The 15,974-nt window shown below is 39.3% G+C and overlaps 1 protein-coding gene across 1 annotated transcript in view; it reads left to right on the forward strand.

Moving 5' to 3' along the window:
- Window positions 1-3,670: 3,670 nt before the first annotated feature.
- Window positions 3,671-15,974, forward strand: part of si:dkey-106n21.1 (solute carrier family 23 member 2) — a 36,959-nt gene continuing 24,655 nt past the window's right edge. The window contains exons 1-2 of the mRNA XM_058644330.1: window positions 3,671-3,998; window positions 13,956-14,108. Coding sequence (XP_058500313.1) covers window positions 3,927-3,998; window positions 13,956-14,108 — 225 coding nt within the window. The 5' untranslated portion in view covers window positions 3,671-3,926. The remainder of the gene's footprint in view (window positions 3,999-13,955; window positions 14,109-15,974) is intronic.

Here is a 15,974-nt window from a genome sequence, read left to right on the forward strand (position 1 = left end):
TCTTCAACTTTCAGAGAATGATGGTTCAAAGTACAAGTTGTACCGTGCACAGTAATAACGTTGACCCACACACATATTGATTTTGTACTGTTTTATACTATTTAAAGTGGGAAAAATCTTGTTTTACTGTAGAGCTGCACACACGGCATTGATTTCTCACACACTACATGCAGATTTTTGTCTTCTTAATCCATGTACATCCACAATTAATCAGCAGTTTATAGAGATAGTGTTGTTTTTTTGTCACGCCTCTTTGATATTTTGTGTCAATCCCCTCGAATCGCCTTGCTGGTAAAATGAACGACACAAATAAATGCACCTTGTCTTGCCATAGTACAGTAAACCCCTCCCCCCAAAAAAGAAAAGAAGGATTAAGGAGAACAGAACAGAATACAAGCTCACCTTTGTGTCACAGAAGAGATTTCTATCTTTCTATATATACAGTAAGTGTGTACAATGAATTCATGTGACAGCACAATACTTACTTACAGCAAAATAAAAGGTTAACAACTAAAGTCAAGGTCTGGTGACCCAACATAAAGTCAGTAATGTCAAATTGGAATGAAAGGGGACAAAAATAAATAAACCAGTGAGTTAGGAAACACATTTCATGCAGTCACATTGACCATGCTGTTACGTTGAATGAATTAAGGTCAAGAGAGCTCAAGTGATTGTTGTTGAAAATACCCTATACAAAACTATTATAACCTAAGCATGTGAGAAGTTGCCATTCTACGCATGAATTACTGGCAGATTTCATGGGTCTTTGTTATGTGTCACAAAGGTTTTAATGGTTGGTTAAATGTCTGACGGGATTGTATTTCCTCCACATACAATCAAAAAGTTACAGAGTGACTCAAACATCAGAGTCCTGTTGGAAAAGGCTTTCTAATTGTGAGACAATTTCAATGAGAGGAGTCTTTTAACTGGCTATAAAATGACCACTGTTGTCACTGTTGGCAGCCATGTTTTCACTATGAACTATGAACTATCCCTTAAACCTCACAGATTTCACTTTTAAATGGTACTGCGTAAAGTACCTTGATACAAATTGAACTTAATAAAATTATTAAGTTACTTATGTAAAAGGAATATAAGGTGACATAATATGTAAAGAGATTAAAATGGTTAGTGCAATCCAAATCAGAATACTGCATGAGCGTGGTCCGAGTAGGTTCCCAGGTTTGACAAACCACATAAATCTATACCCAGCCTTACACTGTCTCTTCCCAGTATCCACTTTGGCATGTCTGTTGTCGGTTCCTCTCCAGTATCAGCTGCCATTGTTTTAACACATCTCCACTACAGATCCTCATTATTCTTCTCTCTGGTCGAGACATTTTTGAGAGAGGTACCAAGATTTTCTAACTCAATATTTTCAACCTTAAGCAGCTAACTGCTCTGTTTTGTTTTGTTTTTTTATCAGTGGAGCCAGTATTTTTGTATTTATGTCTTAATAATACACATTCATTTCACATTAACAGCTTTGAGACGTTAAGACTTTGCATTATAGGTACTGTCTAAATATTTAAAGATTTTTTTTTACTCTCTCCATTTCTCGAATTTAGTTCAGCACAATAATTTCACTTTTACACTCAAAAATCTGACCATGGTTAGATTCTTTCTTTAAGGTCACATGAAGCATGTGAGCTGATATTAAGGTCCACATAGAATTTAAATTTTCCAAATATCAGGTTGAGAAAAGAATCATGCAACGCTCAGCTGCTCTGTAGCCCAATAGAACCTTTTCTCAGTCACCGTGGCTCTCATGACAAGTTTCCCCCTTCAGACACCGCAGAGAATCGATTTGTCCGTCAAATGGATTCAGCATGTGGCACATTGATGTTTAACATAGTATTCAGGTTCCAAAGCATCTCCAATTGCTAAGTATGCATGGAGAGGGGAGCAGGAAACTTAAGTTCTTAAAAGATTGACACCTTCAACTTCTCAGATCTCAGATATTTAATTATTTCCATTTTTGTATTTAGTTAAACAACAAAGAGAAACTCCAGTGGCTTTACACACCACTGACAGCACTGCAGTCTATATTCCCGGGTCAACTGGCCCTCTCTTCATTCTCGCAGACAAACACATTGGTTTCTGTTAATTTACAAAACCTTCTTATCTTCGTTCATTATTCAACATCCATAACAGCAGTCGTGCTCTTCGTTCCAGAAGCTTTATTAACTTATTTATTAACTCATCCCAAAAGTCCGCACTTTCCGTCGTTCATCATTTTAGTTTTCTGCTGCACATGACTGCAATCATGTGCAACAGACACTAAAACTCAGTTCATTCATTCCACAATTTGCCACTATTGCACCTGCTTTTAACCATTTGTATTCACCACGTGACTGTTATGACTTATTTAATATCGTTTGTTGTTGATGTCCCATTGTTGTGCATGCTTCTTGCCCAGGTCGTCATTGTAAATGAGAATTGGTTCTCAACTGACTTACCTGATTAAATAAAGCTATATTAAAAACATGTCTTTTCTAAATGATGTGTGAAGAACATCAGTATCCAAATCAAGTTCCCATTTAGAGTGAAAATATAGACAAAGCACAAGCATGTATGAGTCCAGAAGCTTTGTGGTTGCAGGCGCACCAGTCAAATCACAAATCTTGACGCTTGAGGCACAACAGGAGTTTGTTTTGCAAGCTACGTCCACACGAGTCACACTCAGTCGTCAGACCTTGTCATTTGTAGAGAAAAGGGTTGTGATTAGACAGGATTATGAAATGTTCCTCTCATAAGCAGACATTATTCAGATGACTCTTATAATCACTGATTATATCAGTCTTTTAATTTACCCTAAAGGTCACATGATGAACCTTGGTTTCATGCTTGGCGTAAATGGTCACCTCCAGGCGTGACGGGGGCATAACACTGACAAGGAATGTGTTTAATTCAACCCGTCTTTTTAATACTGACTTTTTTTCTTATATTGTCTATGCCTGGGTTTATGCCAGACCACTTGGCATTATACCCACAGTATATCAAAGCCACCCTGTGACTGCACACATTTTTTTTGTAATCTGGTTTCCCTCAGAAGCCAGCCACCATTAAGTGAAACGTCTTTTCTCAGAATGAATAAAAATGACACAATGATGTGATTTTTTTGGTGTGTGTGTGGATCATATCTGAAATATCTGAGATAGCTAGATCCTACAGTTTACTGTTATCCTAAACAATTTATTGCTGTAAAAGGTATTACAGTACGGTATAATATGGTCTTCAGTATCACACTGCTAAGTTGTTTTAGATCATTTAAAAAAGATAAACTATATATTTATTCCAAAATGAAAATTGCTAGCATTAAAAAGGCCTGGATTGCACAGAGTTAAATATTAGGTTGTGATTACTGACACTCAATATTGAACCTTATCAAATCAATCTGATAGATTCACACCATGGAATATAAAGTGATACTAACAATGGCGTCATCGTCCCATGTCCAGTTCAGGTGAGAAGATGAAGACACACTCATAAATCAAAAAACTTCTCAAATCCGACTCATTTTCAAAATATCAGAGTAAGATGTGATAAGAGGAGGCCGTCCTTATATAAAGTGTGACAAAAGTAATTCACGTGACAAGTGTGCTTGTCAACTCTCATAGAATCCAGTCGTCACACAACAGCAGGCACATGACTGTAAGTCAGGGTAACTAAAGCCTACGTTCACTCAGCAGCAGACCAGAAACAATTGAGAGTCAGAGAGGAGATTACAAAGTAACTGAGCCTCACTCTTTTTTTTTTCCCGAGTGTGATACTTGGTGACGTGAGGCGGTCGCTCGTATTATCCCCCTTAGGTCTGTGGTCAGTCAGACTTTCACTCACACTGTGTGTGTGTGTGTGCTTGTATACTCGTGTTTAGTCCACTTAGTTCTTCAGAAACAACTACACGTCTTCCCATCTTCTCCAGGATGCAGCTCACTACAGAGGAGAAAATAGAGCTCGGACTCAAAGTGGAGGGATCAGACAATCCTGCATTTGTGGTAAGTGAAGTATAATTTCAGTTCTATTGGACTTTGTGACACAGACAGACATTCAAGTTTCAAATGATGGCTGTGTTTGCACTGAGAGTTGAAACAGGTCACATGAAAATCTTTTGATATGGAAGGTTTTTTTTGTCATAATTATTATTATTTTTGATTCATTTTTGTCTTTAACAACCAAGAGAAAGTTAACTACAGTCGTTTTCACTCTCAGCACTAAGAGCTATTGTAAATGTAAGCCACTGTGGAATGTGAACCAACCAACGTGTGCATGATTTCTTTGAAAAACAAGCTATTTATTTGAGTCAAATCGATTGCACGGTGTGTGTGTGTGTGTGTGTGTTAGTGTGTAAAAGTCAGCCTTGAGTGTGGTCCGAATGGTTCCAAAATCCTTGATAGACAAACTGAATAAAGACTACTCACAATGCACGTGTTTTTTTCACCTGTGTGTGTGTGTGTGTGTGCGTGTGTGTGTGTGTGTGTGTTAGTGTGTAAAAGTCAGCCTTGAGTGTGGTCCGGATGGTTCCAAAATCCTTGATAGACAAACTGAATAAAGACTACTCACAATGCACGTGTGTTTTTCACCTGTGTGTGTGTGTGTGTGTGTGTGTGTGCGTGTGTGTGTGTGTGTGTGTGCAAGTGTACACAGCTGAATCCGTGGTTGACGTTTTCCTCCACATTCCAATTAATGGAAGGATTTGGAGAAATGGGAAAACCAAACAAACAGCACACCATGGACTTGCAGATGTGTGAACGTGTCAGTGTGTCAACAAAGGGGCTCACAGCATCATTTGTTATTGCCATCGAGGTGGATACTGTATAAAATCAAAAGGTGTTGTGTTAGGGTTTATGTAGTTCATAAATCTGTTGGAATTCACAAGAATCCAGATTAAGTTTTCATAATTCATGTTAAGGCTTTGATGTGAAAAATTCCTTAAGAGGCCTCTAAGACTAAATCTCTTCGAGTTGCCTAGTCTGTTTGGACGATGTTGTCACAAAGACACCTGGACTCCACAGGGTTGTAGAGCATGCTGAATGGAATTTTCCCCAAACTCCACTGTTGCACCTGTTGGAAAAGCCTATATTGCATTTCAAACAAATCATATTTGAATTAAACGGCAAAATGTTCATATTTAAAAGCTGAACGCATTGATATTGATGAAAACACTGTTCTAAATGATGTTAAGTTTGAAGCAAATACACATGTGGAGTAGACAATTCAATACTTTAGTGTTGTACTGTTGTTTGGGGTTTTATGTATGGGTGTATGAAGCTCTGACACATAATCACCATGCACTGACTGATAAAATGAGTAATGAGCGTTTCCCTGGCTGTGTGAGTACTCAGCGTGACCACACTTTGAAAAGCCAGAACTATCCCTTTAACGTGTCACATAACAATGAGGTTGCATTTAAAACAAATAAGTGTTGAGTCATCATTGGTAGATTTGCCTTTTTTATTTAACATCCCCTTCCCCTTAATAAACTGCAGTTTATTGTTTAATGTCACAATTTCAGTCTGTTTTTCTTTTAAAGATGTTTTAAACATTTATTTTTTTCTTTGAATGAATTGTGATGCAACACACAGCTCACACTGTAGAAGCCTGGATTACATTTTGTAAATGGGACACAGGGCACATTTTAATGTGGTAAACATGATACAGGCTATATCTCTGACATAATTGTCATGTCCGGAGATTACCAGTGTACAGCCATTGAACCGGAAAGCACTTTTTGTATTTTCTTGCAATTTGGGACAAGAAGGGCTTTTGTCATGGCAGCTCCAACTCTAAGGTAGTCAGGTAGTTCCGATACGGTTGGGGTTTCAAATAACAGGATGGAGACTAAAACAAACTTCATGTAACCTGTAATTGAGGCGAAAAGTAGCTCATTCTGGTCATGGTGCACTACACTCTGACCCATGAGCTCCTCATTGCTTAGTGTAAATGATAATTAACTGAACAAGCGTGAAGCTGGTGAATAAATGGAGTGCAAAAGTTTGGCTCCTCTGATAAATTAAGCTGAATTTGGGAAAGATGTCAAACATTTTTTTTATCAAAATTCCACATGTCACAGATTCAATGTCAATATCAAACAGGATGCTGAAAAAAGCAAATCTCTTTACTGGGTGAAAAGCCAAAGTCAGTACAAAGTAAATCAGTCCACAAACCCAGAGGCAAAACCCAGAATTCAAAAACAAAAGGCACAAAGATCATACACTAGAAACACTTAAGAGGAAAACACTGGCAAATATAAAAGGAACTGAAAAACTGCCAGGGATCAAATCAAGCAGGGGGGGTATATATATATAGTAGAAAAGGGCTGGGGATAATAAGCAACAGGTGCAACCAATAAGGGGCGGGGTTAGAAATCAAGCCACAGGAACGAGAAGACAAAAATGACTATCAAAATAAAACAGGAAATGAATGTTGTAAGTATGACTAGAATAAACAAAAACAGCACCTTAACAGATAATAAGCATTTGTGTTGCGGGATAACAAAATAAAGTTATTCATGAATTTTGTGTATATTGTGTGAGCAAAGTATCTGGAAATCCCAGTAGGATGCATCTGGTGTTTTTTCCTCCACACTTCAGAGTTCATTCTGTCACAACATACCACAACCAGTATGGTGGTTACCGCAAGTAAAATAAAAGAAGGGGCATCCCACAGTGCAGGTGTGTGCAAGCTCTTTCTCACAGCCACTTTCCGTAAGTTTGTATTTATACAGACATTTCCTGCACAGTTCATATTATGGGAATAACAAACCAATCAATAAAAATTTACCCTGGCAACGTAAAAAAAAAAAAAAGTCTAAGGAAAGGTTGACCCATAACAAGAGTGAGGTCAGAATGACTTTTCTGCCTTAAAAAGTACATTTTCATAATCCCTCATCCACTCTTAAGTAAAAGTCCCACATTCACCAAAATAAGACAAGGTTTTAGAATGAGAGACCCGTTTTTGGCACAACATAGGTGACATAATATGATGCATAAAGCCGTTCCTGCAGTGACGTTGAGCCCTGAGCATGAGTTCAGTAGGACATTGGAATGGGGTTGTGTTTTAACATCACTGAAGCACCTCTTTTGTTTTCCTTGTTTGACTGTGCATAAAGCGAACCAATGTGTGTTCTCACGCTTAACTCATTTATCTGTGTCATCGCAGTCGTGACACGGAAGTAGCGCATTTCTTTAGCACATGACACCGTGTGCTTCATACTGTAATTGCTGTGGCCACATTCAGTGGCAATTAGCCACACGTTAATCACCATCAAACAATAAAACCTGCTTGTTGTGTATTGTTTGTCTGTCATCCACTTTGTAGATTAGAATGTTGGAAGATTTTCATTGATTACGTAATGGCATAATGAAGCAGTCGGACCTGTATGTGGAATGAGAAGAACACTGTCTGTTACAGTAAAGGATGAGAAGAGAGGAGGGGGAGATAATCAGACCGTAGTTACTTGGTAGTAGCTCTTATGGCTGTGCTACTGACACACCCATCTCAGAAATGTCTTTTTTGGGCATTTAAGGCTTTCAGTATAAAGGTGTGGGTGCCTTATAGTGGCAGCAGATAAACATTTTCCCAGGTGCACTATGACTTGGGGGCATGGGGAGTTTGCAGCATCGTCAGGACTCAAATGCCTGGGGCCACACAGCATACCCCACCAATAAATACCTGGTGGGAGCACCCCAGGCAACCCCCCACCCCCCCAAGATGATTATCATGCAATCAAATGGCTAATCCTCCTTCCAGATTATTATCTGGAGTTTCAATTGTAGTTTGTTTATTTGCTTAAATTCAAAGTGTCTGAAAAAAAGAAAAAAAGTGGGCAACTTTTTTAAAATGATATCACAATAAAGATATTCATCAATAGACATATATATTATATACTGTATATATACATATACAAATATATATACATATATTGAACTGATTTTTTAAACTAACAGTGCTTGTTATGATGTAGAACAACACTAATGACATATTGATGATGCAAAATGAATCTAATGATATCAAAAACAAGTAAATAACTCTAAAACTAAGTAAATAATAGTGTGGACAACTGTGATTTAATGTTGAATGTAATGCATTTAATAGTGTGACAATTATAACTGAATGTCTTATTACTATTACAAAAAAACTTTGTTGGACCATGTTTTAATTTTAGCAAGATATTAAGTGGTGGGCCGCATGTCATCGATTGGGGGGCTACATGTGGCCCGCGGGCCGCCAGTTTGACACCTCTGCCTTGGAGTCATACAAATTGGTGGTGACACTATTTCTCCTGTATTGGGTGAAGCGCAGCTACATGACCACTAGATGGAAGCAAATTGTCATGTGATCCATGGGACAAACGTCTGCACGCTCTACCAGCTGAGGACTTGGTAACATGAGAGTAAATCAAAGACAGAGGAAATGTGGTGCAGATGTGCCCACATCTGCAGTGTCTGTCTCTGTTGTGCGACTCTGGTGAGACAGATGCAACACAACAAGGTGTTTTCCTTTGAAGTGTTGACTTGAATGCTCGACTCACCCTGTGAGACACAGCAGGTTCCGGAGTGAAGGCTGCAGCATGTGGCGGTTTCCCTTGTCACATGGGACTTTGATGTGACATCTTTAAAATGGAGTCTGGATGTAATCTAATGTGTAATATGTCAGGCATCCAGAGAGAAGGATGGTGCAATAGTCAATCCGCTGTTAAGTATTTGTGATATGATGCAGCATCCTGACACATATGGCTCGGAGTTAGTTAGTTGAGTAACATTTATGAGTCAAAGCACTGGGGCAGCTGTGGCAGAGATATGTCAGAGCGGTGGGTTTTCATGTACTTCTCTGCTAGTCTTCGTTATCACTCTAAGTGCTGTACACTTTGGTCTAGAGAACTGGGTCTGGACATTGTCCACAGCTTGCTGTGTTCATGCATGGCAAATGCGTTGGCAGAGTGTCAAAGTGAGATGTGTTCACAATCTCCAGAGGATCAAAACAAGGCTGGTGCCTGGCTTAAGGATGAAGGAGACAGGACACTTGCCCATTAACCTCGCTGTGGATTATCTGGACTCTCTCCTGCTGACTTCTCACATGAGCTCACTTGGAAATTAGACTTAAATAGGGAGGTAGCAAGGGGAATTTCTGGAAAATGTTTGGAGCAACTTTTGCAGATATTTGTGACATTCTTCACAGTCTTTGAAGAATGTCTGAACTTCAGTGCATGTCTTAAAGCAGGGGGCCCCGCTGGTAATTTAGGAGGGCCACACAGGGTTTCTCTTGTAGATTTCTTTTTTCTGTCCTGGCATTTTCCCTGCAATTATCAGGTTTCCATCTTTTTTGGTTCATATTTGCAACCAAAAAAAATAGATATGCTCTCTGTGGGACCTCTTTGTCAGTGCTGGGCAATAAGAATCATCCTAACACCCCTGTTATGCCATTAAGTCTGACAGTAGAGGACCTTCTGGTAAGCTTAACAGTTACTGGTCAGAGAGATATTAACTCTGTTCTTTGACTTTAGAGCTGCTGGTTGAAAGGCGCAACTACAACGTCTTCTTATTCCGTGTTTGTACTGATCGGCTCGGCACAACAAAAGTGCAACATTCCCACTTTACAACTGGTTGTCTCATATCTTTCAACAGGATCACAGCCATAACTTAAAACACTACATTTCATCATCTTCCTCAGTTCACTGTCCCCCCCCCCCTGCTCCTCAGTGGACTAGATAGCAGCGTTCTCAAGCAAAACATGCAGACAGGGTCCCAGGGGATTTATAAAAAATGATATGTGTTCCATCAGCAGCTATCCACAGGTCTTTTCTATTCCTCTACAGAGGAAGCCCCTTTAATATCAGTTTTCAGTCAGTCTTTCAGCTCAGCTCCTTCTACACGACAATGATGACTGCAGCAATCAACGGAAATGTAACACAATAGCAAGCAAAGTGAAAATCCACTTCAACACCAGTTTTTTTTGTGACTGAAAAGTAGCATTTGACCAGAAATGTCAGTTTTAAATGCCGCATGAAGGAATTATGTGTAGTAGCTACTTCATACTAAGTAATAATGTTTAATATATTATATGTGCTAGTGCTGTGTGAACTTACTAAACTATAAATGTGGTAGTCAAAATGAGCTGACCTATACACAAGACAGAAATATAACCCGGTTTGGAATTGGGTGAAATCTGTTGAAATCCTGTGGGATTTTTATTGTATTTCGTCAAAGGTGTTAAAACCATGGCATCATATAACTTTTTCTTCTTCACACTGTTGTCCCTAAAATCATAAAACTAGCACACAGCAATGTAGTTTCCACAAATTTGACATTTCTTGATTTACTCTCATAATGCGTCACAATTGAGAAAAAAAAAAAAACCCAACATGAATGGTTTTGACTGACTATTGGACAGTTTCACATACATATTTAAGTTTAAATAGGTGGTAAACACACTACAGTTACATTGTTGAAAGCAATAGACTACACACATGTAGGGATAAGTTGCATAATTCATTAAATAGCTTACAAAGTGAGCTACATAAAACAATTGCCTGATCAGCCTGTTAGCATGGTTGCTATAACTATTTCAGCAGTTCCATGTCACCACAACATATGGAGACCAGCTTATATAAAGAATAACATGCTTGATGTGTGCTATAAAGTTGGCCCTTTTTTATTTTACTACTTACTCTTGAGTAATCTAATTGGATACTTTACAAATTACATGTAACATTAACAATTTCACAATGCAATGTAACCGCCACAACACTCCCAGTGAATACCTCCATCACATTTCAAACACTGGTGTTGTCCTTATGACTCACACCCCCAACAAGGCTCGTACAAATACGTTGGAAACTGATCTGTCCCATGTGGACTGTGTTAAGTGGGAAATGACCTGTTTGCGTTCAAAGACAACTCACGGAAAAAAACATTCCACAATACACTTGTTTTTTTATGCATATTGACCAAATGTCTTACTCATGTCACCGCAAAAGCCGGAATATTTACAGGCACATCAAAAGGCTTTATACAGACCGCAAAGAAAACTGATCTGTCCTATGTGACCTGCTTTAAAAGGGAGCTGACCTCTTGGTCTCAGGTATCTGGTGACCTTTAAGGATTACCTGGTCTTAATAGTCACCAGTCACATCTGCCATCGACAGCTATCACTTGTTTCCCAAAGGATGTGCTTGGAAAAAAGCATAGACAGCTGCCTGTCCATCACAGGGATGACACACTAGAGGTCTGGAGCTATTTGTTCACACACACTGCAGAGAATCTGTGTGCGTGCAAGTTGTGGTGGGGTTTCCAAGGTTATGTAACCACTGTTACTACACTGTGACGATTCACATACATAATCCAAAGCACACAATCTAAAATTAGGCTGAATAGTTTATTAATATTGAGAGTATTACACAGGAGTAAGGCTCGTTAAGTAGCATTAAAAATAACGTAATGTTGTCTTTAACTGATTTTACACCAAAAATAATGGATATATGTTAATTGTTTAAACACATGTAAACTTGCTAGGAAATCACAAATGTGCAGTTAACCAAAGTGGGAGAGCAGAAGTAGCACATGCAGTGCGCTTACTTGCACGTTAAAAGTCCAATTTTAGTCAGACTAAGACAGTAATTCAGTTTTCTTAATGCAATGTAAACACATTAGCTCGACTAAAATCTGGCTTGTCTTAGTCAGACTAACATACCTGGTATATGTGATTCATAGTCCGATTACTCCTGTACACCAAAATTTCCTCACCAGTCTTTGACCTGGAAGTAGAAGGAGACAACATCACCGCCCATCTCAACGTTCGGTGTTTGTTTTCTTTCAACGTAAAAGTCAACAGGGAACTGATTCAATAGGCCCTAGCTTATAGAGAGACACAGCGCCACCTACGGAGGCGGAGTGAGGCGAACACGGTCAATGAAGCTGCATGTAAAGTCAGACTCTGCACTTTGTCCAATTGTCTGACTTAGTCAGACAGTCTCTTGAAGTCTCTTTGAAAAATCCCTGCTGCTTGGAACTCACGGTCCCAAACCCACGGTTTGGTGGTGTTTTTGTTGTATTCACATTTATATGTTCTGTTATTTTTTTCTTTACTTTTTTGTACATGGTTAAATGTTTTATCTTGTTCCATCAACGTGCCGTCTATAGGGTATGATTTAAATTAGCCAATGGCTATGATCTGACATATTTAAATGTAAATGTTCTTTAAAATGCAATGTGGGCAGCCCATGGCCAAGAGTAAAGGAACTGGGCTTGTAACCCAGAGGAATTCAGATTCACAGATAGGTGCAGCTGACTGCTCCTGTGCCTGCTAAGTCGTAAGTAGTAATTACGTAACTAATTATAATGTCCCTAAATCATAAACAAATAAAGTTGCAGACTGAGACTGCCATCACCATTCTGTGGTCATAATGACATCACTGCAGGGTATCACCGGGGTGAAAACCCCCCCAAAACAACTGGGAGTGAATGCCAATAGGATCCATTTGCATCGCAGACAAAAGCCAGATGTTTGTGGGTGTTCCTTTTTTTTTTTCTTCTCTTGACCACTGGAAAAGATGATTTTGTGCTATTATGTAAGATGGGTCAAGTAACACAAGTCGGCTGTGTTGACAGATATGAAGTTATGGATGAAAACGTCCATTCTGAGGTGGCGCCAAGCTGACACTGAGTAGTAGGCAGCGTCCACACTGGGAAGCTCAGCAGCCTATTATAGGAGCATGATACAGTGAGGAACAATCACACACAGTCAATCTAGTCTCCTAACGGGGAGGAGGGCAAACAAAACAAACAGTACGAACTAAACAAACAACTGTCCATAATCACAACTCACTGAAATGTGCAATAACCACAACAATAACAACATAATAACATGTGCAATAAAACCTTAAAGACATGTGCAATAAAACCCTGGGCAATACGGGGTAACTGTAGGTGTGTGTGTGTGTACCTATGTGTGTGTATGTATATGTATGTGCATATATGTATATATGTGTGTATATGTATGTATATATATATATATATATATATATGTATGTATGTATACATACATACATACATACATACATATATATAGCATGGGTCATTTACGTTTGTATTTTATCCTTTTTTAGATTTTTATTTTTATTTTATCTTTATTTTTAGCTTATTTTATTCTATTCTAGATTTGATGGTGTTTGGTACCTGGGGTGTTTCTCTTTCCAGTCTCCTGTAAAGTGTGACTCTAATCTTAACAGTGCTGTGTGTTGATGTTGGAGGTGTTAATTTCCCCGAGGGAACCTCCCAAAGGGATCAATAAAGTCGTTTGTCTGTCAACAAGTTAACCCTGGGGGTGAAAAATACGCAAGCACACAGAAAGGTCTCAGTCAAACCAGGGGACATAACTGACCCTCAGAAACTCCATGCACATCTTTGGTAGCGCCTCCAACCTCAGTAAACACTGGGAGTGACTGATACTGAAAAGAGGGAAAACATATCATAGTCCAACATGAGTAACATTGTCTCCTCACAAACAAACATGACATGTGTGGGAGGACCTGAACACAAGCACCACCACCACCACCACCGCCATCAGCATTATCACACACCTCTCCACACTCTATAACTCCTAATTCCACTTCTGTATACTTAATCTTTCTGTCTCTTATCTGAACTACTCTAAATCACCAGCTTTGGAATACACTGAAAATGGAGGGCTTTCTTTGGAAAATACTCAGTTTCAAAGGCACAGGGAAAAAAATAAACATAAAACATTTAGAAACCTTTAGCCCTATAAGAATCTCTGGTATGCTTGTAGAAACATCCAGTGACTGGTTAGAGGTGTGCTGATAGAGAATGTAAATCTGGGAGTCGGTGTGAAAATATGTCTGGACGGAATTCAATCAGGGAATATTGTTTTCTCTTATTTGATCCGACATTGCTGAACTGATGTGTTGTTTGCGTTCGCTGTGCTTCTTCCCAAAGGGTAAAGAGAGTGATGAACAGCCACAGCTGACAGTGGATGTCGAGGAGCCACACACAGAGACTCCCGAGGAGAATGCGGACAAAGGAGTAGATCTGGTTTACTCCCTCAATGACAGGCCCCCATGGTACCTCTGCATCCTGCTTGGCTTCCAGGTAATATTTACGTATCTTGAAAGTTTTTAGATGAATGTTTTTTATTTATGGTTGCACCATGGATTGCATTCCAAAAAAATCTAATCATCTAATCTAATCTTATCATGGCCTGCTTGCTCCACACTGGGCAAAAGTCTCAGGTCTATCAAACAACGTCATCATTTGCATTTGGATTGGAATGATGTGACTGACAGGCGGTCTTATATATCATTAAGCTGCCAATGAGTTTAACTCGTACATCACGCCACACGGCCCGCATACACGGTGGCTAGCGCTATTGCCTCACAGCAAGAAGGTCACCGGTTCAAATCCTGGTTCGACCGGGGGCCCTGTGTGCGTAGGATTTCTCCAGGTTCTCCGGTTTCCTCCCACAGTCCAAAAACATGCAGAGGTTAATTGGACACTCAATATTGACTGTATGTTTGAATGTGAGAGCAAAATGGCCTTTCACCCTATGTCATTAGGCGTTGAGTCAGTTTTCACAGCAGACATTTATCGCCATGAAATAGTAGGACGAACACAGGTTTTAGCAGGAACATTAATTAGGGTTCCACTTTATTTTCTGGATAGAACTATGATAAAATTGCTAAAACAACAATGCTTATGTCCACATCGAGCAGATTCAGGGCAACACTATTATTCATTTGGAGTCATGTCTCTGTCAGCCCCGATGAAAGCAGTGCAACACCGCTCCGTTTTTGACTCCAGGGACTCGCACTTCAACTTACCTGCCAAGCATTTCAGCAGCAGCACGTTGTCTCCTCATTTTTCTTGGGCAGACAGGTAACATTACAGTGATATGTATCAAGACTGAACAGACCGCCAACAGTAGACTAAACAGCAAATATATTGCCAAAAGTTCACAGTAATTCACAGTACAACAATGCTGAAAAATAAAAACTTCAACTGCAAAAGGAAGAACCTTTTCGTGGTAACTCATTTTATATGTTACAAGTGGACACCTTAGTTGAGGGTAGGTGTTCTACACAGACAAAGCACAGACCTACAGTAGGGGAAAAAGACAAGGAAAAAGGGACAGAGTGTAAAAGGTCCCACGCTCCGGTGCTTGTGCGTACATTAGAAAATCAGAAGACCAGAGAGTCATTGATTTCATAAATTCAATACTTATTTTTAATGTAATATTTTCCAAGGCCCTTGGTTAAACAGACAAAGAAAGAAAAACCAGAATGTGTTTGAAGTGTACACTGTATAATACTTCTAACATATTTTAAAGCAAAGTTAATCCCTTCCAGCTGGGACTATGAAACAAGACATATGTCTGTGGAGAGACCACAGCCATACTTATAATTATGGCTGCTTGTTTTCTCTGGTGTCTTATCATTTATGTGCATTTCTTTGAAGTCAACAGACATTGCGGACTGCACCAGAGGTGAGAACAACACCTTAAAATCATAAAGACAATGTGTTTTCGCAGTGACACTGACACTCTTCTGTGTGTTTCTTTCCTTTGTGAGTCCACGGTTGCCCTTGGTTTTTTCGGGCAGTATTTGTGTTATGGTTTGTTGGGTGACATTTGACATGTGGCAATGTGTAGAAACAACATCACAGAATAGTTTGCTGGTAAAATATTCAGAAGCATGCGCAGGTCTTGAAGTTGAAATCATAAAAATGGAGGGAGGAGAGAAGAGGACGGTATATTTACCCCAAAGAAAATAGTCTTTTTTCTCCTCCACCAGTTGGATCCCTTTACTTTTACAACCGCAGCAACTCTCTTTTTTTTTTTGTTCCCCCAGAGGGATGCTCACACCTCCTTGTGTCACCTCACTATTTTTTTATGAGAATAAACTGCATCCGTTTTCCATGTATCAGTGTCATGAATTCTGAGAACAGGGTCATGTAGCACCC

Source organism: Solea solea, chromosome 12 (assembly GCF_958295425.1).
Source record: "Solea solea chromosome 12, fSolSol10.1, whole genome shotgun sequence".
NCBI classification, from domain to species: Eukaryota; Metazoa; Chordata; class Actinopteri; order Pleuronectiformes; family Soleidae; genus Solea; species Solea solea.